The sequence below is a fragment of the Ochotona princeps genome, chromosome 24 (assembly GCF_030435755.1).
Source record: "Ochotona princeps isolate mOchPri1 chromosome 24, mOchPri1.hap1, whole genome shotgun sequence".
In the NCBI taxonomy this organism is placed as follows: Eukaryota; Metazoa; Chordata; class Mammalia; order Lagomorpha; family Ochotonidae; genus Ochotona; species Ochotona princeps.
Genome location: NC_080855.1, coordinates 36,310,792 through 36,334,549, shown reverse-complemented (window position 1 = coordinate 36,334,549; position 23,758 = coordinate 36,310,792). Strand labels below are relative to the sequence as shown.

Here is a 23,758-nt window from a genome sequence, read left to right as displayed (position 1 = left end):
TTGGACAGCTGTTCCAGTTAGCAATTACCCTCACCACACAGGACTTTTCTGTCTTGTTGGTGAGATAATGTGAGTGCTGTTTAAAAAGACACTTACCTTTGCACCTTACAATTACATTAAAGGTGGTGATGAGCTCACATTTTGGAACACATATGGAAAGTAAGGATGGTGAAAGGAAAAGCAGGTTCCTGCTTCAACTGACAACCAAATGAACATATGTTAACTAAGGAAGAAGATGATGCCTTTTAGCATCTAAACAAAACTACCCCCAATTCCTCTCTTCTCCAGCCTCCTTCCCACCTGCTTCCTCCTCATTCTCTTTCACCTTTCACTTCACTCTTTATCTATATACTTAGTTTCTTTCCAAATTCTCCATAAAATACTCTTTGGCATTACTCCCCACCAGCATACTCCTTCTCTCTTGCCATAATTGTTTAAGTGAGATACTTACATGACATCTGATGTTACCATACTTTAATGACATCAGTGATATATATCTCTTCAATCAGGCCATAAATTATTTGAATATAAAGCTATCATTTATTCATACAATTCCTGATATTTGATGGTATTGAGAAGATAATGTTTATATTGGGAAAATGACCATGGAATATTGTTCTTTGATTTTAAAATAGAGCTACAGTTTTGTACAATATTCTTAGATTTCTAGATTTTTTTTTCTTTTTAAAGATTAACCTATCATTTTTATTGGGAAGTCAGATATACATATAGGAGGAGTGACAGAGAGGAAGATCCCCATCTGCTCTTTCACTCCCAAAGTGGCCACGATTGATGAAGCTGAGCCAATTCAAAGACAGGAACCAGAGGGCTCCTTTAAGTTTTCCACACGAGTGCAGGTTCACAACGCCCTGGTCCATCCTTGATTGCCTCCCTGGACATTAGCAAGGAGCCAGATAGGAATCGGGGAATCCAGACATTAACCAGCACTCACATGAAATCCCGGTGCGTGCAAGGCAAAGACTTCAGCTTCTATGCCAATGCACTGGAGCACTATAGGTTGCTTTGCTCAAAATATCTTATCAACAGAGGGAGGGCAGTAAATATTTTAGTCGCAATAGCATATCATCAGAGCAATGTAGTGTATGAGAGAGCTGACATAGGTGCTGGGTATTTGTACAAGTATTAGGCCCATGCACTTGCAGTAGAAGTGCCCCCATAGACTTGTATTTCTCTGTTACATATGGGAATATTTCAAACATTCTCCAGCTTCAACATTGATAACACCCAATGTTCTCATTGTTTGGCCAAACCACTGACACTTAAAGGTTGGTGACTAATATATAAATAAATTTTTAAAAATCTGAAAAAAAAAAGAAAAAAAGGTTGATGACTAAAGCAATTGAAGAGAACCCTATGGACTTATCACTGAACATGAATGAAGCTACAGAAAGTAGAAGTCCTGGCCTCAGGACACAAAGAATTTATGGCTTTGAAAATAAAGGGTTATGTGAACACTAATTTACTTGACTTATAATTACCACATGAGCACTCTGTGCCATCAGTAGGGTCAAAATGCCCACAACAAAATTTCTGTCAACAGAAAGTCCATCTGTTGGTGATAAAAATGTCTTCATTCCAAGACTTCTGCCTTGCCAGCCAGTGTTCATTTTTCCTTGCCAAAGCAACAATGGTAGCTGAGCAACCACTTCCAAAGTGTACAATGTCCAAAAGCCTGGCCTATATTACTATTCCCAGAATAGCAAACAGCTTTGAGAGCCAGTGACTTCACACTGAAAGAAGGATTCACTCACTACTAAGTAAGCGTGTGGGCTGCCAGAAGATAGCAAGTAGAACCAGGATCAGGGTACCCAGACTCTCCTGACTTGACTGAATCTTCTGTCCACCCATGATGAGGACTTCTCATTAGCACAGCCTGTGGTTTTACAATTGGTTTACAGGAAGAGGCCACCAGATTCAAGGTGGAAAGCTTTTCTATAAGTACTGTGACATTTCACAGCCAAAGTAATTAGCATAGGAAAACTGGAAGAATTTTTTAAAGCCTGTACACTTAAAATAAACTACAGTTAATAAATTACAGCTAAATGCAAATATTACCAAAATTGTATCAAAAGTCCCTAATAGAAAATTACATAGCATTTTCAGAGCCTCCTGTGTAATTTAAGCTCACCAGATGCAACAACAGTTTGGATTCAAGGATGACAATAGTACCCTTTCTCCAGTTACCACTTTGGACAATTTTGAAAACAATCATTATTTTTCCATAAGAAAAGCTTTTAAAATAATGGACACAAATTATTCTGTTCTCATGAGCTCCTTGTCTTCACACAGATTTACCACATATGCTTGAGCCAGATTGTTTCAACATAGGTTCCCCTTTCCAGGGATCCTGTACCTTTCAGGGCGGAATTCACAAGGCTCTTGCCAGTACTTCGGATTCCGGTGGAGGACATACATCGGAATTGCCACAATTGTCCCTTTGGGAATGAATATCTCATTTATTTCAATGTCTTTCTTGCATATCCTCTCAAATCTGCTTCCAACTGGGTATAATCTGAATGATTCATTCACCACCATGTCCAGATATTCCATCTGCATGACAGCATCATATGTGACAAGTGTCTGGGTAGAAAGAAACACATTTTGACAAAATGAGATTTGAAATTAAAACAGATGTGTCCTCCATCCTGTTCAATGAACAGTGCATTCCGATGTGGAACGTAGTTGTGAACAAGGAGATTTTGAGGACAAACCCCTAACCAGGCCCAGAAAACATAAGCATGGCCTTACAACACTCATGCCGCCTCATGTGTATGAAAGAGATAAACATTGGGCATGGTGTGGTTGCCTAATGGCTAAAGAACTCGCCTTGCATGTGCCGGGGTCCTCTATGGGTGCTGGATCTAAATAGGGCAGCCCCACTTCCCATCCAGCTCCCTGCTTGTGGCCTGGGACAGCAGTTGAGGACAGCCCAAGGCCTTGGGACTCTGCACCCACATGGGAGACCCAAAAGAAGTTCCTGGCTTCAGATTGGCTCATTTAAGGCTGTGGCAGCCACTTGGAGAATCAAGCATCAGATGAAAGATCTTCCCCTCTGTCTCTGCTCCTCTCTGTATATCTGACTTTCAAAAAAAATGCAAAAATGACAAATCATTTTTAAAAAGCAGATGAAAAGACAGAGTAGAACACTGTGCTTAAAGAAAACATGCAAAGTCGCAGTCACCTCTCAAAGAGAGGCTACAATACTGCCAACAAACTGGAACATTAAAAGCAAAGAATCCCTTAACCTGCCTCAGAATTTTCTCCTCAAAAATTCTGGTTAGAAACTGGTTTGACCCCATATAAAATATCAGGAAAGGCCAGCATTGGCATGTGGCAGGTGAAGCCACCACTTGCAATGACACCATCCCTCATGAGGGTCAGGAGGTATCTATTCCATTTTCATCCGTCTCACAGATAATGATCTGGAAATGGCAACATAGTACATTCCAGGACTTTCTGTCCCGGTCACCATTAAGGGAGACCATAAGCAACTCTGACTCTTGCCTTCATCTTTATGCCACACTTGGCATTATGGACATAAAAGAGTGGCAAGAAAATGAAATATCTCTCTATCCCTCCTTCTCTTTTTTCCTTTCTCTGCATTTGTCTTTCAAAATAAAGAAAGAAAGAAATAGTTTTTCTAAATTGTCCTACTAGACCCCCATTATTTTTTAATATACATATTTATATGACAATAAATTCAGGTCAAGTGAGGTTCTACAGAGAAAAGAAAACACTTTCACTCCACATATTATTTCTAAAACAGTCCCTCATGAATAGCTTAAGGCTATGTTTATCTGGCCATCAAACAGCCATGCCACGCTAGATTCCAGGCTCCTTCACAATCGACAGCAAACACCCTGGATCATCTCATGTCCTCTTTAACACTGGTGGTGTGAATGGAGGATGAGAATGGCAGGAAACAGAACACAGTCTGCTGCCCTAGGCCAGCCCTGGCCAGCCCTGGACAGCTTCACTCATGCAACAGCTCTACAAGACAAAATCTAGCCAAATGAAGCCATAGACTTGAGTAACAAAGACTCCTTCTAGGTGCTATTGTGGATTCTTGTAACTTGCACATAGGACAAACACTGATTTACAAAGTTGTTGTAGTTCTGTGAGTAGCACCTTCAGCCCTTTTTCCCCATGAGTTTTTCTCTTTAGATTATTCCTTTACTGCTAAATGAAGTATCTTCACTGCATACTTTGCAAGCAGTGCCCTGAACAGTGCTCTGGAGGCATTCTATCAAGACACTACTCCTGCCCCACAGTGCACCCATCCCAAGCACCACTCATTCACTCACCTTTTTGGAAAAAGCTGCATCAACCTCCTGCTGCAGTTTCTGCTGAACATCAGGGTGAGTGGCCAATAAATACATGATGAAAGAAAGAGTATTGCTAGTGGTCTCATAGCCAGCAAAAAGAAAAGCAATTGACTGGGCTACCAGTTCTGTATCAGTCAGAGCTAACAAGAGAAGAAAAACATTTTAAGCAAAGTAGGTCATTGTGAATCACCCTATAGTAGATGAAAAAAGCCATATATGAACAGATGTTATTGTACATCAAGTTAAGCTACTGCCTACAGAGACAGCATTACATTTGACTGCTGGATTCACATCCAGGTTCCTGATTCCAATTCAGCATTGTGGTAGTGATTCTGGAAAGGAATAAATATCTGGCTACACCACTTGTGCCCCTGAACATGCACAGGAGATTTCCAGGTTCCTGGATTATCCCTGCCCAGCCCCAGCCATGGCAGCCATGTGTGGAATCAACCAGTGATGGAGGAATACTCACTCTCTGGTTCCCACTTTAATTCTTATTTTAAATAAATAAATACTTAAAGGAACAAAAAGATCTCAAACGTTTCAAAATTCTTGTAGGATAAAAACGTGTAAGTACCCAGCAGGTTGGCTCAATTGGCTAATGCTTCACCTCCCATTGCCAACATCACATATGGGTACCAGGACTTATCCCAGCTCTTCTACTTCCCATCTAGCTCCCTGCTTACAGCCTGGGAAAGCAACAGAGTAGGATCAAAGGTAAGGGTTATGCAATGGCAAGGGAGAGTATGAAAAAGCCCCTGACTCTCGGTTTAGGATTGGCTAAACTCTTGCCATTATGGTCCTTAGAGAGTGAATCAGTGGTTCAGGTCTTTTCTGTCTTTCCTTTACTCTGTAAATCTGATTAGCATTTCCAATAGACATTTTTAAAAAGAAAAAAAAATAAAGAAGAAAATCAATGTCAACAGATGAATGTTATTCACACAGAGTCAGGAAAAAATATTTCCTTGAGTTCACTTTATCCCAGCCTATCCCATGCACTGCTATCCTCTCTTTATTACACTATCCTTATCACCAATTCAGTTAGGTGATGTCAGGAGAAAGCTTCCCTGTCACACATGAGCAGTGCAACCAGTACACCATTTGGATAATATGCGGTAGCATTGTCCTTAAGGAAAATACATTGAATTCTACTTAAAATATTTGAAAACACTGAGTGTTAAATAATAAGACTTTACTGTATAAAAACTAAAGGATGTTTCTCTTACGTATATGTGAGTTAAATTAAGGGGACAAGAAGGGGCTACAGATAAAATTGTGACATTTAGAATGTAGTCCAATGATGAACTGCACCTAGGAGCTCATGAAAAATTCAGATTTCCAGCAAAAATTACACAGGACAACATGGAAATTCTTCAGAATTCTGAAAATAAATCTACCATCTGACACAGCCATTTCTCCCTCTGAGCTTCCCATGCATTCTTGGTTACCTTTGTAGGAATCAACTTCCTTGGAATTCTGGGAGTTAATCATGAGTTGCAGAAAGTCCACTCGGTGCTGAAAGAGAGGTCAAAGACAAGATAACCCTAAGTCAAAAGTCCATCAGGAGCTCAGCACTGTGGCTGCTCTCTGAGGAGACCCCACTCAAGTCTAGAGGTCTGCCTGGAGTGGCCTGAGTCATCATCTTAATACTGTATCTCAAAACGGTCATATGGTTGAAACCCCAAAACCTGGGGAGAAAAGAACATCCTCATGCAAGTAGCATCAGATTTACCTTTTTGTTATCTTTGAGACGTTCTTCTTTAATCTTTTCAACAAAGTTTTTCAAAAAATCTGTAACATCTCTGGTGTACCTACTGATATTCAATGCTTCACATACTGGGGTAAGGAAAGGAAAGAGTGCTACAGGAGAAAGAAAAAAAGAAAGAAATGATAATGAAAAGCAAAATTTATGTGACACAATTACAATCTCTGAATCAGGATAGTGAAAGTCCTTAGGGTTCTCAACAAGGAAGCATTCCCTCAGCATTTTCTTTAGTTTTCCAGAACAAACACTGAGCAATTGCACAACCACATACAGAGGCCATTGCTAGAATGGACCATCAATGACCTTTTCTCCATTTTGCAATGAAAGGGCCCTTGCCTGAAACTCACTAGATAGAATGGCACAAGTGACTGCAAATGAAGAACAGGGTACTGAACACATTCCTTAAAATGAACTGTAGACCCATGGTGACGCAACTTAGAAAACAACCAAAGAGAAATCTAATCAGAAGTGCAATGACAAAGAGCAAAAGAAGAGACAGGCACAATGAATATTATAATGCCTCCCCCACAAAAAGAAGTAAAAAATTTTATCAACTGTGAAGTAAACTGAGGAATACATTGAGGAAATGGGGGATAAAGAATTTTAAAACTGACATTCCTTTGCTGAGATGCTGAGGGGTCTGTAACAGCTCATGGGAGTCTGAGGATATGGGCTTGGTAGGGGGAGGAGGACATATTACAGCGGGGCACATGAGGGCCTTAGAGTTCACATAAGCAGGCAAGCAAACCTGGAGAATTCCTCATGTTCTTGGTGCCAGGTGAGGTGAGGATAGGGACAGGCAGAGCCACAGGGCAACATGCTGCCATGGTGTGCTGGCTGACCGGGCCTGGAATACTTCAATAGGCATGAATTATGGGTGGGTAAAGGGGTAAAGCAATAGGCTAGCACATGTACCAGGAGCTTGGGACTTCGGTGGGCAGGTAGAGTTCTGGACCAGCACACCACTCACTGCGCTTGCAAAGGTTGAGCTGGAGAACACAGGCACTGATGGGCACAATGATTGTGGATTCATTAGGGAAAGGGGTAAAGGAATATGGGGAAGGCAGGACCACTCAGGGAGTTTGTTGCAGTAAGAAATGATTCCTGAGGAACTCCCAGCAACAAGGCCATTGTACTTGAGATCTCACCATATGGAGGGAGAGGCTAGGTCTGGGTCTGACTGATGGACTGCAAAATGGCAGAACTGAGTTGGGATTGTTAGCATGAAACACTGCTGACCACCACAGGCCAGCCCACACAAAAGCTAGGGCTAGGGTCCTTCCTGGCAGGATTAGATCACAGTATCTGTCAGTGCCATCATAGGGGAAGGGTAATATTAGGCTGGCCCATGACACCAGCATAATAGAGAAGCAGGTCCAGGGGTCGATTCTGTGGGTGATATGTGGGCCTAATCCTGTGGAATCACAAGTACTGCTGGTTAGTCGAAGATTTGGGATAGTGCTGGGCTGAACTAGGCATGACCATGAAACCTGCTGGCACTCATGGATAGTGGGGGTAGGAACAGGCACAGCAGGTTCCAGTTGCAGCACCTGTATATGCACCACAAAACAGGGTATGGGGCAGACCAGGCCAAAACATTAACCAGCTCATGAAAAGGCTGGGATGAAAGGGCAAGCTATGCCAGGTATGGATCTATACCACCTGGCATGTGTGGGACCTAGGTCTGGAATTGCACAAGGTGAGGAACTTTGGAAACTCCCCTGGTGGGTCATAGTTCTCGCTAGTGAGCACATGTCTCAGGTCTGGATAATGGGCATGCTTTGCATGGTAGCTCCACCCAATGACAAGTGTGGAATGGTTTTGAAAGGCTGTGGAACAGGCAGGGCCAAGCAAACCTTAACAAAATGACAAGTGCAAAAACTATGCAGTAGTTTGGGTCATGCCAGGCTTGGCTATCATACCTACCAGTTTACATGAGGCAGAGATGGGAATAGACTGAGTAAGGCCTGGATGCAGCACTGCCTACAAAAGTTGTGAGTAGGGCCAGCCAAGTCAGGCTAGGCTACAGCATCTGAAGGCAAAGCGCAAGACAGAGGAGGGGATATACCAAGCTGGACCAGAGCAACCAGTGCCATGCACATCATCTGTGCCTGGGAACAAGCCTGGTTGCAGAGTTCAGGGGATGCCCAGGCTGAATAATGTCATAACTGGTGAGTGTAAGGTTGAGTGGGGGCTGTAATCTGGTCTGCACATGGCTGTAATGTACCTCGGCATGGGTGTGGACTACATATGGTGTGTGACAGACTAGATTACAATTCAGAACCCACTGTTGCTCTTGAGAACCAGCGTGAATAAAGGACAGCCATGCTTGAACCATGCCTGGGTGTGGACCAGGCTTTGGTGGGCTAAGCACCCAACAATGTGTGAGGGCAGGCCAGGATGGGCCATTGTTCCTGTTAGGATAGGGCATATTTTAAGTTGGCTGGGTATGTACCCCCCTGTATGTGAGAGACCTGGCACTGGAACAGTATCTGAGGGAGGAGCTTAGGGAACTCCTCTGTTGGTACACAGTCCCTGCAGATAAACACAAGATTCAATGTAGGAAGCAGCCAAGACCAGGCCAGTTTATGGCTCAGGTCTGGGGCAAGCCAGGATGGGCCAATTCATATGACCCTCTGGCGAATCTGAGCACAACAATGCAGTGTGGGTTGGACAAGTTGGACCACAATACCAACCAGTTCACATTATGGCCAGAACGGGAGGAGGAAAGCAAGGCTGAGCCATGGTAGAACACCAACTAGCAAATGCCGATGTGAGGGGCTCATGCTAGACTGTAAAACATTTAAAGCAGGGCCAGGCGGCATGGCCTAGCGGCTAAAGTCCTCGCCTTGAATGCCCCAGGATCCCATATGGGTGCTGGTTCTAATCCTGGCAGCTCCACTTCCCATCCAGCTCCCTGCTTGTGGCCTGGGAAAGCAGTCGAGGACGGCCCAAAGCTTTGGGACCCTGCACCAGCGTGGGAGACCCGGAAGAGGTTCCTGGATCTCAGCTTCGGATCGGCATAGCACCGGCCCGTTGCGGCTCACTTGGGGAGTGAATCATCAGACGGAAGATCTTCCTCTCTGTCTCTCCTCCTCTCTGTATATCTGACTTTGTAATAAAATAAATAAATCTTAAAAAAAAAAACATTTAAAGCAATAAAGAACAGCAAATAGTGATCAAAGAATCGAAACAGCAAGAAGAGATCAACTGACAGGTTTATTGGGATTTTTTTTTTCATCTCTAAATTTACTTGTTTTTTCTCTTGCTTTTCTTTGTTACTCTGGGTAAAACAGTGCTTTGTTCAACTTCTTTTTAAAATAGGTTTTTCCTGAGAACCAGGACTAGAGGCAGACATGACTAGACAGGTGCTGATACCCACTGGCAAGAGTGTGGGGTGGAGGGTGGAGTCAGCTGAAATGAGTTAGGCGTCAATGGCCAATTATGTGTACAAGAGCTGAAGGGAAGGTAAGACAGACTGGACCAATCCATTGCACATGCTGCCAGACACAGAAACTAGGACTCGGGTCCAGCTCAGTGGAAGTTTTTGGAGGTCACTCTGAGTGGACTGTAGTTCCCAATGGTGTACATGAGGGCTAACTATGTGGAGGACAGGGTTGGGGTGGGCAACAGCACCCATTCTTTTGTGTAAGAAATGGGACTGGAGAAAACCAAGCTGGTGGAATAAGGTTATGACACATTTAAATAGACAAATATTAGCCAGGGTCAAGCAGAGAGGACACCTACCAGGAAATAGGAGAGGACAGACTAACATCAGAGGGGCATTTGGAGACTGATAGACATAGTAAAGCAGTGAATACAATGGTGTGGTGCTACAGTGACTGAATACACGAGTAGCATTCAGCAAGTGATGATCTGAACTGCACCAGGAGCCAGAAATCCACCAGAAACCAAGTGAGAAATGGGACTCCTTGAGAACTCAGGAGATGAACCCAGTCAAAGCATTGCCCAACCTGCTGGTTTGTTTGAGTTGACCAGGAGCAGAGACGGAGCAGCAAATTTCAAATAGGTGGTGCGGAAACAGGGTGGATTTTATAAACTAAGTCCACTAAAGCCAAATCGAGTGTCCTCTTGTGTAGGGAGGTAATGGCTACGGGACAGATCTGTGCATGAACTAAGTTGTAAGTGAACACGTTTGTGGCTCAATGAACTACAACAATGTGGCATCCTTCAAGTTTCACCCAAAATGGGTCCAGGTGGCCCCCAGACCTAATGGCCAGCAGATGAAGAACTCCACAAGTTTCACATGAGCTGTCATTTGGTACAGTGTGGCAAAAGCTTTGCCACTGTAGGGACAAGAGTGAGCTGCACATATGCTATCATCTTGGGAATTATGTGAACTGAAACTGGGAGAAGCATTCAACAGACAATGGTGCAAGAATAGTGCAGGGTTACAGGAAATAGAGAGTGGTGAGCCAGGAGCTGAGATACGCAGACCATGGTAGAAGTCTAACATAAGAGCACAGATATGAGACTAGCTGAAGGAAGTGGTAAAAGTGACTGCAAAAGAACAACCATGTACCAACCACAATAAGTAAAACTGAGTTGCAGACCTGTGGGTGACAGAGCTTGGAAATCTGCCCCATAGAGATGAATCTGATAATCAGAAGTAAAATGACCAAAACAAAAGATGACTCAAAAGCACAATTTATATTACTGAAGAATCCCCTGTAGAGGAGCAAAAATCTTTGCCAACCTCAGAATCATTGAGGAAGACATAGAGAAAATGGGGGATACCGGATTCAAAACACTTGTTATAAAGCTTCTTATCAACAACAAGAAGCACTTAAAGGAGTTCAAGGAGTTTAAGGAATATGTTACACAGGAAATAGCAGGAATGGATCAAATAAAAGCTGATATATCAGAAATTCAGAATAGAGTGGAGCAAATTAAAAGTCCAGTAGAGAATCTCCAAAATGGAATGGAGGAAGCAGAAGAAAAAATTTCAGAATTTGAATATATTTCCTTTCAGCAAGGGGAAGCAAACAAAAAGCTGCAAGCAGAGCTGGGTCAAGCTGAAAAATGTATTAAAAAACTGAGAAACACTATTAAACGGACAAATATAATTGTTATGAGAGTCCCAGAAGGTACAGAAAGAGAAGCTGGGTTTAAAAAACATATTTAAAGATATAATAAAACAAATCCTGCATAATCTGCAGAAAGAATTGGGAAACAACATTCTGGAGGGGCACAGAACTCCCAACAGGGTTGAACCAAAGCAATTTTTACCATGACACATGGAAATCAAGCTCTCTTCAATCAAACATAAGGAAAAGTTCCTTAAATATGCTAGTGAAAATAATCAATTGACATACAGGGGAATGGCAATTAAATTGACAGCTGATCTCTCACAGGAAACTCTACATGTCAGAAGAGAATGTTGCAACATATTACAAATTCTAAAAGCTAAGAATTGTCAGCCGAGGATAATGCTCACAGCAAAGTTGTCCTTTGTCTTTGAAATGAAATAAAAATTCTTCCACAATAAATAAAAGTTAAATGAATATGCCTCTTCCAAACCTGCCCTACAAGGGATAGTTACAGATGTTCTCTTGACAGAAAAAAAAGTAATAGCCCCATCAAAATGAAAGACAAATGTGAAGAACATTGCAGTAAAAAACAACAATAGACTAAATCAATGAAGAACCCATTGCTAAAATGACAGGACCACATTGCCACCTATTTATATTCACCTTGAATGTAAATGGCTTAAACTCATCAATCAAATGTCATAGAGAAGTAGACTGGATTGAAAAGACAAAACCCATCTATTTGTGACCTACAGGAGATACATCTCACCAGCAAAAATCAGCGGAAACTAGATCTCATGGATTTTGATGTTTTAGCTTAATTTCTTCAAAACACGTTTTATTTTTCTCATTAATCTTTACTGAGTCAAGTCATACAGTAGCATCATTTTATTCATAATGGTTTTTTATTTCCTTTTTTTTATTTCTTCAGCAACACATTAGTCACGCGGTAGCATGCTACTTAACTTCATGGTGTTTTTTTTTTTTAAACACCTTTATTTGCTTTAAAATCATAAGACTAGAGGAAAGGAATCTTAAATACCTAGGAATCTTAAATACCTAGGAATTAAGTTAATTAAAGATGTGAAAGACCTCTATGATGAAAACTATAAATCTTTACTAAAGAAATAGAAGAAGACCTTAAAAAATGGAGAACCTTACCATGTTCTTGGATTGGCAGGACCAACATTATCAAAATGGCCATATTACCGAAAGCAATATATAGATTCAACGCAATCCCAATCAAAATCCCAGCAACATCCTTCTCAGAAATAGAAAAGATGATATGGAAGCTCATCTGGAATCCCAAAAGACCACGAATAGCTAAAGCTGTCTTGAAAAATAGAAATCAAACCGGAGGAATCACAATTCCAGACCTCAAGACATACTATAGAGCAGTGGTTATCAAAACAGTCTGGTACTGGTACAGAAACAGAGAAGATGAGTGGAACAGAATGAAACACCAGAAAGGAATTTACACATGTATAGTCAATTAATCTTTGACAAGAAAACAGAAAACAATCCAGGTAAAAAACCTGGTCTATTCAATAAAAGTTGTTGGGACAACTGGATAGCAGCTTACAGAATAAAGAAACAGGACTCGCACCTGTCGCACTATACAAAAATCAGCTCTAATTGGCTCAAGGACCTAAACCTACACCCAGAAACCATTAAACTACTAAAGGAAAACATAGGAAGCACACTCCAAGATATAGGAACAGGGAAAGACTTTTTAGAAAAGACGCCTAAAGCAACAGCGATCAAATCCAAAATGAACAAATGGGACTATATCAAACTAAAAAGTTTCTGTACAGCAAAGGAAACAATTAAAAAAGTGAAGAAGCAACCAACAAAATGGGAAAAAATTTTTGCATTCTACACAAGTGACAGGGGACTAATATCTAGGATCTACAAAGAGCTTCAGAAACCCAGGGATAGTGAAAAAACAAACTCTGTAGCAAAATGGGCAAAGGAAATGAACAGACGTTTCTCAAAAGAACAGATTCAAATGGCTAACAGACATATGAAAAGATGCTCAGGCTCTCTAGCCATCAGAGAGATACAAATGAAAACCACCTTGAGGTACCACCTAAATCCTGTGAGACTGGCCTACATTCAGAATTCGAAAAACAACACATGTTGGCGTGGATGTGGGGAGAAAGGTACCCTCCTTCACTGCTGGTGGGAGTGTAGGCTAGTACAATCATTGTGGAAATCCATATGAAGAGTGCTTGGAAAATTGCAAATAAACCTGCCATATGACCCAGCAATCCCGCTCTTAGGAATACACCCAACAGAAGTAAAATCTGCATATGAGAAGGGAATCTGTAATCCTATATTTACAGCAGCACAATCTACAATAGCAATGACATGGAAACAAACCAGATGCGTCTAAGGAAGAGTGGTTAAAAAACTGTGGTACATCTACTCAATGGAATATTATTCAGCTGTCAAGAAGAACGATATTATTCTATTTAAAACCAGGTGGTCCCAACTAGAAACCATTGTGCTCAGCGAAATGAGTCAATCACAAAAGAATAAATACCACATATTCTCTCTCATATAAGGAAGCCAACATGGAAAGGGTAACTCCAATAGTCCATTGAGCGTCTGTTGGCTGTTTTGGCTGTGTCTCAGATGTTTTGATGTTTTTATGTCAGTTTGTTTGCTTCCAAATAATTTCTTTTCTCTAGTGGAGTTCATCAAGTGCCCATGGAGTATGCAATGGCAACATAGTTCCTAAGAGACTTCTGTGTTTCCTTTTAGTTAAGCATGTGCTGCCTACTTAGTGGCACATTATTTAATCAAGGTGCTACAATTTGTTGTTGCTGTTGTTATTCATGCTGTGATTGATGTGGCTGTTATGAAATGATGTCAATCTGAAAAATAGTTAAAAAATGTTCTAGATATGAGAAAAAATGTCTTTGGTATTTTGAGATTGCAATAAGCTTGTACATTGCTTTAACTATGATGGGTATTTTGATATTAATACTTTCAATATATAGGAATTTGATTTTAACAGATAATTTTGTACTATGAATGCTTACCGTTAGTACCAGGTGTGAAATATGGCTTTTTGTTATTGTTATACTTCTGTTTTCAAAAGATTAATTTTTCTGGCTGAAAGTCTTAATTATTTTAGAGGTAATCTGTGACTACTTTGCCATGAGTGTGTTTTTCCTTTCTTCCTGCGTGTTCCATGAGGAAGATATTCTGACTTTGTAGATGAAACATGCTTATGCTTTATTGTACAAGAAGTCATGGTGTTTTTCATTTCTCCTTTTCTTTCTGTTGTTGATTTTGTTTTGTGGCCCTTCACTTTGGGGGATTTACACTGTGTAGTGGAGAATAACATGTTCAGATGTGAGGATACCATGCAGTATGCAACTCTACTTCTGGATCGAGAATGCACTTCTGGTGAAACTGTTGAAAATGTGTCTTAACAATGGGATGCTGTCCATGCCCACAATGATGGATTTGTGACACTCTAGTTTGAACTATGCTGTTGCAATGCTATGGGAGACCTCAGTGGATGGGGTGGGGTTAGAGAACGGAATAATGGAAATCCCAGGGTTGATGGAACTGTTTCATAAAATGATGATAATAATAAAAATAAAGCATATAAATAATTAAATAAGACTAAAAAATAAAGGGGGCTCAAGGTGGATCTGACCTAGTAATTGCAATTATCAGTGTAAACATAGGATGATATGGGAGAAAGAACAATTTGTACCCATGTAAGTGGGTGCACACAGAAGATTTGGGTCTGAAACCACAGGGGACAAGAGTGCTTCCAGGATCCCAGAGCAAAACTGCTAGACTCATAATTCCAACCATGGAGAGAGTGGCAGTATCAGCAGTCTGTCAATGGAGGTGCATGTGTCCCAATTAGGCCTCCTCAGTGGCTTTGACAGAGCAGTGGACAGCACATCCAGAAGCACATGGAGGATATGCCAGGCCATTGGAGCCTACAGAGGACACCTAGTACCATAGCAAAGACGTCAGAACAAACTGGACAACTACCCCAATTAAGCATGACAGCACATATCAGAGCCAACTTAGAGGTGGACTGTGCCAACCAATGAACCTTGGAAAGATATCCTCATCCTTGCATCTGTGAGATCAATGTTGAAACCTCTTGAGCAGAACCCTTGAGGCATGCTCCAATTCAAGGATTTTGCAATGACATTGGGTGCCATGACCCATTCCTCTGGTACTGAGGTGTTTTGGAGGCTGGGTGTGGCTTCTCCCTTTACTCTCTCCTTCCCCATATACAGGAAGAAGGAGAGGAAAATGTGGACACAATGGTTTCACCCATTTCCCCCTGATCCTACACGTTTTCTACTTCAACTAACTTATAAACATCACCAAAAAACTTTTAAAAAAATAAAAACTGCTCATTCTCGTTGCAATGTGTAGTTTTTTAGTTTCAATTCATTTTTTTATCATTTTTTTATCATTTTCTGCTCCCTGTTCACCTTTTCTGTTTTAATAATCCTTGAGATGCATTATCAGGGACTAAGATGGCCTACTGCGGAGAGCTGTTATAAGGTGGAGTAGAGAGAGAGGGGGACTGATCCAGCAAAGAAACAAAGCAGGAGACACAGAATTGCAGGGAGAGGAGAAGAGTTCACTGGAGTTCACTGAAGTAAGAAGATCTACACAGCGTGGAGGAACAGCCATAAAACGACAAAAAGGAAAGCACACTGTGTGAAACTTGGTGAGTTGTGGTCCCAGGCAGGGGGAAGGCGGCAGAGTCTCAGCCAACCCAGGGAAGACAAAGTCAGATTAAAAAAAAAAAAAAGTACCCACACCTGCAGGGGCACAAGCCACTGGAGTGCTGGAGACCCTAAAGGTAGCTACAGGCCTGAAAATAGGGGCCATCAACCCGTGCTGAGGTAGAGGACAAGCAGAGGGGGTTTTCCAGCAATGCGACTCCCAGCAAGTCAGCAACTTTGAGAGAGTGCAGAGGGGATTAGAGCTGTGCTCTGGGGCTGGGTTGCAGCAATCCCCGAATCAGCTCCGAACTGTGGACTAGCTGCTAGAGATTCCAGTGGAATCTTCTGCTGTGCTCAGCCAGAGCCCCAGAGGCTGGACAACACTCGGCAGAGCCTCCCAACCTGGACAGTAGGGCAGGCCAGCAGGGGCACGGCCACGTGCCTCCCACAGCTCCGCTCCTTTGAGAGTGCAACAGGGAGAGAAGCCTCGCATGGGAGCAAGGCGGAGTTGTGAACTGGGAGCAACAAACAACTGAAGACTCAGGCAGATTAGCCTGCTGTGTTCAGCTCAAACCCCAGAGGTGGGAATTTGCTCAAAAATCTGCCAACCCCAGCGGGGCAGGACTTTTGAGAGAAAGCACCGGGGGGGAGGAGCAGGGCAATGGGATCAGATCCACAGAGCTTTCCTAGCCAGCTTGGGGCTGTGGATATCTAGCAAGGGCAGCTAGAGGCTGGGGCTGAACCCCCTGCTGTGCTCGGTTCAAGCACCAGAGGTGGAACACTGCTCAGCAGAGTCTGCTAATGTGAACTAGTGGAGACACAATAGTGTGTCCCCCTGCAACTGTGGATGGCTAGAGGCAGGAACAGAGGCCCCTACTGTGCTCGGTTCAAGCTCCAGAGGCAGAACGCTGCTCCACAGAGTCTGCTAACGTGGACTAGTGGAGACACAATAGTGTGTCTCCCAGCAGTGGCGGGTGGCTAGAGACTGGGGCAGAACCCCCTGCTGTGCTGGATCCAAGCTCCGGAGGCTGCTCGGCAGAGTCTGCCTATGTGGACTAGCGGGGACACAATATTGTGTCTCCCAGAAACACAGCGTCTTTGAGTGGGAGTTGCAGGGGAAGGGGCCTGGCACCAGGGCTTTGCCGCAGAGCCTCCTGACCCAGCTCGGGGCTGTGAACTACAGACTCCAAATCCCCTGCTGTGCTCAGCTAGAGCCCCTGAGACAGTGGTGCCACCCAACAGATCTGCTGATCCGGCAAGAAGTACAGACAAGCAGGGCCATAGCAGTGTGCTTCCCAACAGGGGAGCACATTTGTGAGGGTATAGTAAGGTAGGAACCGCACACTCTACATCTGCCCAAAGCAAAGATAAGAAGCCTGAGGTTGCAAAGTCTCTCATCTACACCCTATCCCCACTGGCATATGCAAGACAACACCTAACCAACTAACTGCAATGGAACCAGATTGCAGAGATATGAACCCAGGCGCAAATGAATCAACCCAACACCCACCCCACCATCACCTGCTGTCACCAATAGAGTAAGAAGAATTACACTTATGCCAACGTTCCAAGCAGTAGCAGCTGGATCACACCTGCTATAGGCTACAGCACTGAGGGCAGTGGCTGTGGACAAGCAAGTCAGAGATTAAAATTCCAAAACAACAAGAAACAATACCACAATGAGAAGTACCAGAAAAAGTAATGACTCAGAAGAAAGATCAAGCACACCACCCCCCCAAAAAAAGAAAAACCAAAGACAAATATAAATATCAGAAATGCAAGATGAAGACATAGAGGAATTACCAGATAAGGAATTGAAGAAATTAGTGATAAAATTCATCAAAGACAGCGAGAAGCGCTGGGAAGAGTCCAAGAATTAAAAAATCATGTCACTGCAGAAATAACTCAAGTCAAAAAGGGAATCCTCGATCTAGAGCACAAAATTGAGAGCCTAACCAACAGAATGAATACATCACAGGACAGAATATCAGAATTCAAAGGCAATCAGAATGAAAGGCAGCAGCTCATCAAACAGTTGGAAACAAATCTGGAGAAAGCCAACAGGTCCATACAGGAAATGAAAGACAACCTCAAAAAATCAAATATAAGAATAATAGGCCGGAGACAAAAAAGATGGCTGACCTGGGAGGATGGGCATAGAAAGGGAAGCTCTGAAAGAGAGACAGGGTGCAGCTGGAGAGAGATCTTCGGACCAAAGAACCACAGGAATGAGTGCCAGAAGCTCCCTGGACATCGAGCATCCAAGAAGAAACACATAACTCGGAAGAAATCCAGAGAAGGAACGCAGGGAACACAAAGACCCGGTTAAAATGTGGTGAGCCATCCCAGGAAAGGGGCACATCAGTGGGAAGCCCAGAGGACCCAGGGCAGAGAAAGACAGCGGGACGGGTTCCTTTTTTGTGAAGGCCCCCACCAGCAGCAGCGACCCCTCCCCTCCTGGCGGAACACCCAGCAACCAAAGCTATGAGACTGCTTGGCGCTCTGAGCAACACCGGCCCCTGGAGTCACCTGGCTGGGCAGCTTTGTGGTGCTGGCACTGGTGGTGCTGGGACGCCCAGGAACCCAGAGAAGCGGAGTGCACCAGGGGTGGAAAAACCCCTCAATTTTCGCGATTTTGGCTCCCTGAGAGAACCATACTGAGACTGACCCAGCTCAGTGCCCCTCTCTGCCCCAGAATTCTCCTAGTCTGAGGCTGTGCGAGAACTGAACACTCCAACTTGTGTGGGGGCCAGGGCGTATAGCTGTTACGGGTCCCCCAGTGGTGCAGCGCAGGAGACTCCCTAGGCACAACCCCTCAGCAAAACAACATCTGGGGTGCGCACCAGCACAGCTTCTCACTGCTGTATGCCCATGGCTCCACAGAGGCGGGCACCAGTGGCGGGGCAACAGCAGCGGGGAGTGCTGCTTCAGTTCCTCTGAGGGACCCTTCTAGGCAAAACCCTCAACAAAACAACAGCATCTGGGTTGCTCGCCAGCACAGCTTCTCACTGCTGTACGCCTGTGGCCCCGGAGACCAACACAGCTTCTCACTGCTGAATGGCTGTGGCCCGCACAGGAGGGCAACAAGGGCGGGAAGTGCAGCTTCATTTCCTCTGAGGAATCCCTCTGGGCAAACCCCACAACACACCAGCATCTGAGTTTCACATCAGGACAGGGTTGGTCAGCTCCACAACAGCAGACCCTGAAACAGTGCCTCAGATACACATAGCTAGAGCCCCTGACAGCCTGACACATACTCCCTCACAGGCCTGAGGGGCGCTAGGGGTCTTCCAAATCCGCCCCAGAACTAGAGACCAGGAGCCCTGAAGCTACAAAGTGCTGCTACTAAGCTCTACCCCTGAAGACGCACACAAGATGAAAGGTCTAACCAACAGATCTTAGAGAAACCAAGCTACAGAGGGTTATAGACATTCAGGGGTTGATAAAGCTATCCCCCCTCACCAAACGTCTCCAATAGAACTCAAAGAATTTCTTCTCTGAGAGTAAACCAAAAGGAAGCAGCGAACTCACACCTACTCCAAACTACTGCACAGAGACCAGAAGCTGTGGATAAACAAATCAGAGAATACATCCCAGAAATCAACAAGAAACAATAACGCAATGAGAAGAAACTTCAGAAAAAGCAGTGATCCGGACGAAAGAGCCAGAACCCCACTAAAAAAAGACCAAAAGCCAATATCTATTTCGGAGATGCGAGATGAAGACATGGAAGCTCTACCAGAAAAGGAATTTTAAAAAATAATGTTAAAAGCTGTCAGAGACAATGAGAAGAACTGGGAAGACTTCAAGGAATTCAAGAAACACATAGTTACAGAAATGCAGCAAGTCAAAAACAAAATCCTTGACTTAGAGCACAAAGTTGAGAGCCTAACTAACAGAATAAATACAGTAGAAGAGAGGATCTCTGAAACTGAAGACACACAAAATGAAAGTACCCAGCTCATTAAACAGCTAGAAATAAGCCTGAACAAAGCCAATAAGACCACACAGGAGATGAAAGACAACTTAAGAAAATCTAATATCATAATTATGGGACTTCCCGAAGGAGCAGAAAGAGAATCAGGAATGCAAACAGTGCTCAACAAAATTATACAGGAAAACTTCCAAAACACTTGGAACATGAACCCAGGATGGACAGAGAACTCCCAATAGATATGATCCAAACACATCCTCACCCAGACACATGGTGCTCAAGTTCCACTCCAATGAAGGCAAGGAAAGAGTCTTGAGACAAGTATGAAGCAGAGAAAAGATCACATAGATGGGAAAACCAATCAGAATCACTGCTGACTTCTCTGAAGAGACCCTACAAGCAAGGAGAGAATAGACAAAGATCTTAAAAATCCTGAAACATAACAACTGTCAACCAAGATTAATGTACACAGCAAAGATCTCATTTATATTCAAGAACGAAATCAGATACTTCCATAGCAAAGAGAAACTCAAAGAATATGCCAGCACAAAACCAGCTCTTCAAAATCTCCTTAGAAACGTGCTAAATACAGAAAAACCAGGGGCAACCGTAAGCAAAGATGGCAATCAGGAAGATGTCCCCACTAAAGTCCACACAAGGAGGGGTAATTACACATACACCAACACCCACAAAAACACATATGTATGGCAGGGCAAAATCGCAACATCTCAATATTAACTCTTAACACAAATCGTCTAAACTCATCAATCAAAAGGCACAGATTACCGGAATGGATCATAAGGCAAGACCCAACTATCTGTTGCCTGCAAGACACACATCTAACCAGAAAAGATGATACGAATATGAAAAGTGAAAGGATGGAAAAAGATATTTCACACCAGTGGATGAGAAAAAAGGCTGGGGTAGCTGTCCTAATTTCAGATGATATAGATGTCAAGCTTACAGACATCAAAAAGGACAGAGAAGAATATTAAATATTGGCAAAAGGATTGATCCATCAAGAAGTAATTACCATCGTGAACATATACGCACCAAATTCCAACACGCCTAGCTACGTGATGCAATTACTTATAGACTTAAGGGGAGACATAGATATGCACACAATAGTAGTGGGTGATCTTAACACCCCGCTAACAACAATACACAGATCAACAAAACAAAAACTCAACAAAGAAACAAGAGAGCTCATACAAACAATAGAACAACTGGACTTAGTAGACATTTATTGAACTTTTTATCCTAAGGCCACAGATTATACATTTTTTTTTTCAGAAGAACATGGCACCTTCTCCAGGACAGACCACATAATAAGACCCAAAGCAAATCTAAATAACTTCAAAAAGATAGGAATCATACCATGTACCCTCTCAGACCACCACGGATTGAAACTGGAAATCAGCAATTAAAATGCCTAAGGAAATACAGAAACTCTTGGAGGTTGAACGATATGCTATTTAACAAACAATGGGTCAGAGAAGAAATCAAAGATGAAATTAAAAAATTTATGGAAACCAATGAAATCTCTGACACAACATTCCAAAACTTGTGGGACACGGCCAAAGCCATGCTATGGGGCAAACTCATGGCAATTGGAGCTCATGTCAAGACCCAAGAGAGGCGCCAAATACAAGAACCAAAAACACACCTCCAGGAATTTGAAAAACAACAGCAGAAGAGCCCCACACACAACAGGGAACAAGAAATCATCAAAACAAGGGAGGAAATTAATCAGATAGAAAAATTATACACAAAATCAATGAGTCAAAAAGCCGGTTTTTGAGAAGATAAACAAAATAGACACCCCGCTGGCACGACTGACAAAGAAAAAATAAGAGAAAGCAAGAATTAACAGCATCAAAGATGAAAAAGGCAACATAACAACAGAAGCTGCAATCATTAAGAACATAATTAGAAATTACTACAAAGCACTGTACTCCAACAAATCAGAAGACCACCAAGAAATGGGAAAGTTCTTAGATTTATACAACCTGCCAAAACTTAGCCCAGAGGCAACAAACGACCTGAACAAGCCCATAACTGAAGCAGAGATTGAATCAGTGATTAAAGATCTCCCAACAGAGAAAAGCCGACGCCCAGATGGCTTCACTACAGAATTTTACAAAACATTCCAAACAGAACTAACCCCAATCCTCTACAAACTCTTCAAAACAATAGAAAAGGAAGCAGCCCTCCCAAACTCATTCTATGAAACCAACATTACCTTAACCCCAAACCAGACAGAGAACCAATAGAGAAGGAAAACTACAGTCCTCTCTCTCTGATGAACGTTGATGCTGAGATTCTCAACAAAATCCTAGCCAATAGAATTCAAAAGATCATCAGACAGATCATTCATCCGGATCAAGTATGATTCATCCCAGGAATGCAGGGATGGTTCAACATTCAGAAATCCATAAATGTGATACACCACATCCAAAAACTGAAAAACAAGAATCACATGATAGCATCAATAGACGCAGAAAAAGCCTTCGACAAACTCCAACACCACTTCATGCTAAAAATCCTAACCAAGGTAGGCATAGAAGGAACAATCCACAACATAATCAAAGCAATATATGAAAAACCCAATGCCAGCATCATACGAAATAGAGAAAAACTGGAACCCTTCCCATTGAGATCTGGAAAAAGACAGGGATGTCCACTGCTATTCAAAACAGTCCTAGAGATACTTGCTGAGGCCATAAGACAAGAGAAAGAAATCAGAGGAATCCAAATAGGAAACGAAGAAGTCAAGCTTTCACTATACGCAGATGACATGATTCTTTATATAGAAGAGCCAAGAGGCTCAATACAGAGCCTGCTAGAACTTATGTGAGAGTTTGGTAGAGAGGCAGGGTGCAAAATTAACGAACAAAAATCAACAGCCATAGTATATGCAAACAGTCCCAAGATGGAAAAATATCTAACCAGCAAAATACCATTCAAAATAACAGAGAAAAGCATGAAGTATCTACAAATTAATCTAACCAAAAATGTGGGAGACCTATTTGAAGGAAACTACAAACTACTTAAAAAAGAAATTGAACAAGACCTCAAAAGATGGAGTAGCATCCCATGCTCTTGGATATGTAAAATCAATATCGTTAAAATATCTATACTGCCAAAAGCAATATATACATTCAACGCAATTCCAATCAAAATGCCCAAAACATTCTTCATGGAACTGGAAACAATGATGCAAAGGTTCATCTGGAAACACAAAAAACCACGAATAGCAAGAACCATCCTGAAGAACAGGAAGTTAGCAGGGGGAATCACAGTTCCAGACCTCTGGACATACTATAAGGCAGTGGTTATCAAAACAGCCTGGTACTGGCACAAAGATAGAGAGGAAGATCAATGGAGCAGAATAGAAACACCAGAAGGGAACCGACACATTTACAGCCAAATAATCTTTCACAAAAGGACAAATGACAATCCAGGGAAATGGGTAGGTCTGTTCAATAAATGCTGTTGGGACAACTGGTTAATAGCCTGTAGAAACAAAAAGACACACATCTATCACCATACACTAAGATGAAATCTAAATGGATAAAAGATCTAAACCTACATCCAGAAACCTTCAAACCTTTGGAAGAAAATGTTGGAAATACTCTGCAAGATCTAGGGGTAGGTCCCTACTTCCTAAAAAGGACTACAAAAGCAATAGCAATCAAGACCAGAATAAACAAATGGGACCTCATCACACTAAGAAGCTTCTGCACAGCAAAGGAAAAAATTAACAAAGTAAAAAAGCAGCCCACATAATGGGAGAAGGTCTTTGCGCACGACATAGGTGATAAAGGACTAATCTCCAGAGTATACAAAGAATGACAAAACAGCCAAAACACCAAAATAAACAAGCCGCTCAAGAAATGGGCACGGGAAATGGGCAGACACTTCACAAAGGAACAATCCCAAAT

The 23,758-nt window shown here is 42.6% G+C and overlaps 1 protein-coding gene across 1 annotated transcript in view; it reads right to left on the bottom strand.

Moving 5' to 3' along the window:
* The window catches only part of LOC131483204 (cytochrome P450 3A6-like), a 58,137-nt gene that overhangs the window by 1,966 nt on the left and 32,413 nt on the right, over positions 1-23,758 (bottom strand). Inside the window, exons 8-11 of the mRNA XM_058680638.1 lie at positions 6,079-6,206; positions 5,795-5,861; positions 4,326-4,486; positions 2,375-2,601 (exon numbers count right to left, since the gene is read on the bottom strand). Of these exons, the coding sequence (XP_058536621.1) occupies positions 2,375-2,601; positions 4,326-4,486; positions 5,795-5,861; positions 6,079-6,206 (583 nt within the window). The remainder of the gene's footprint in view (positions 1-2,374; positions 2,602-4,325; positions 4,487-5,794; positions 5,862-6,078; positions 6,207-23,758) is intronic.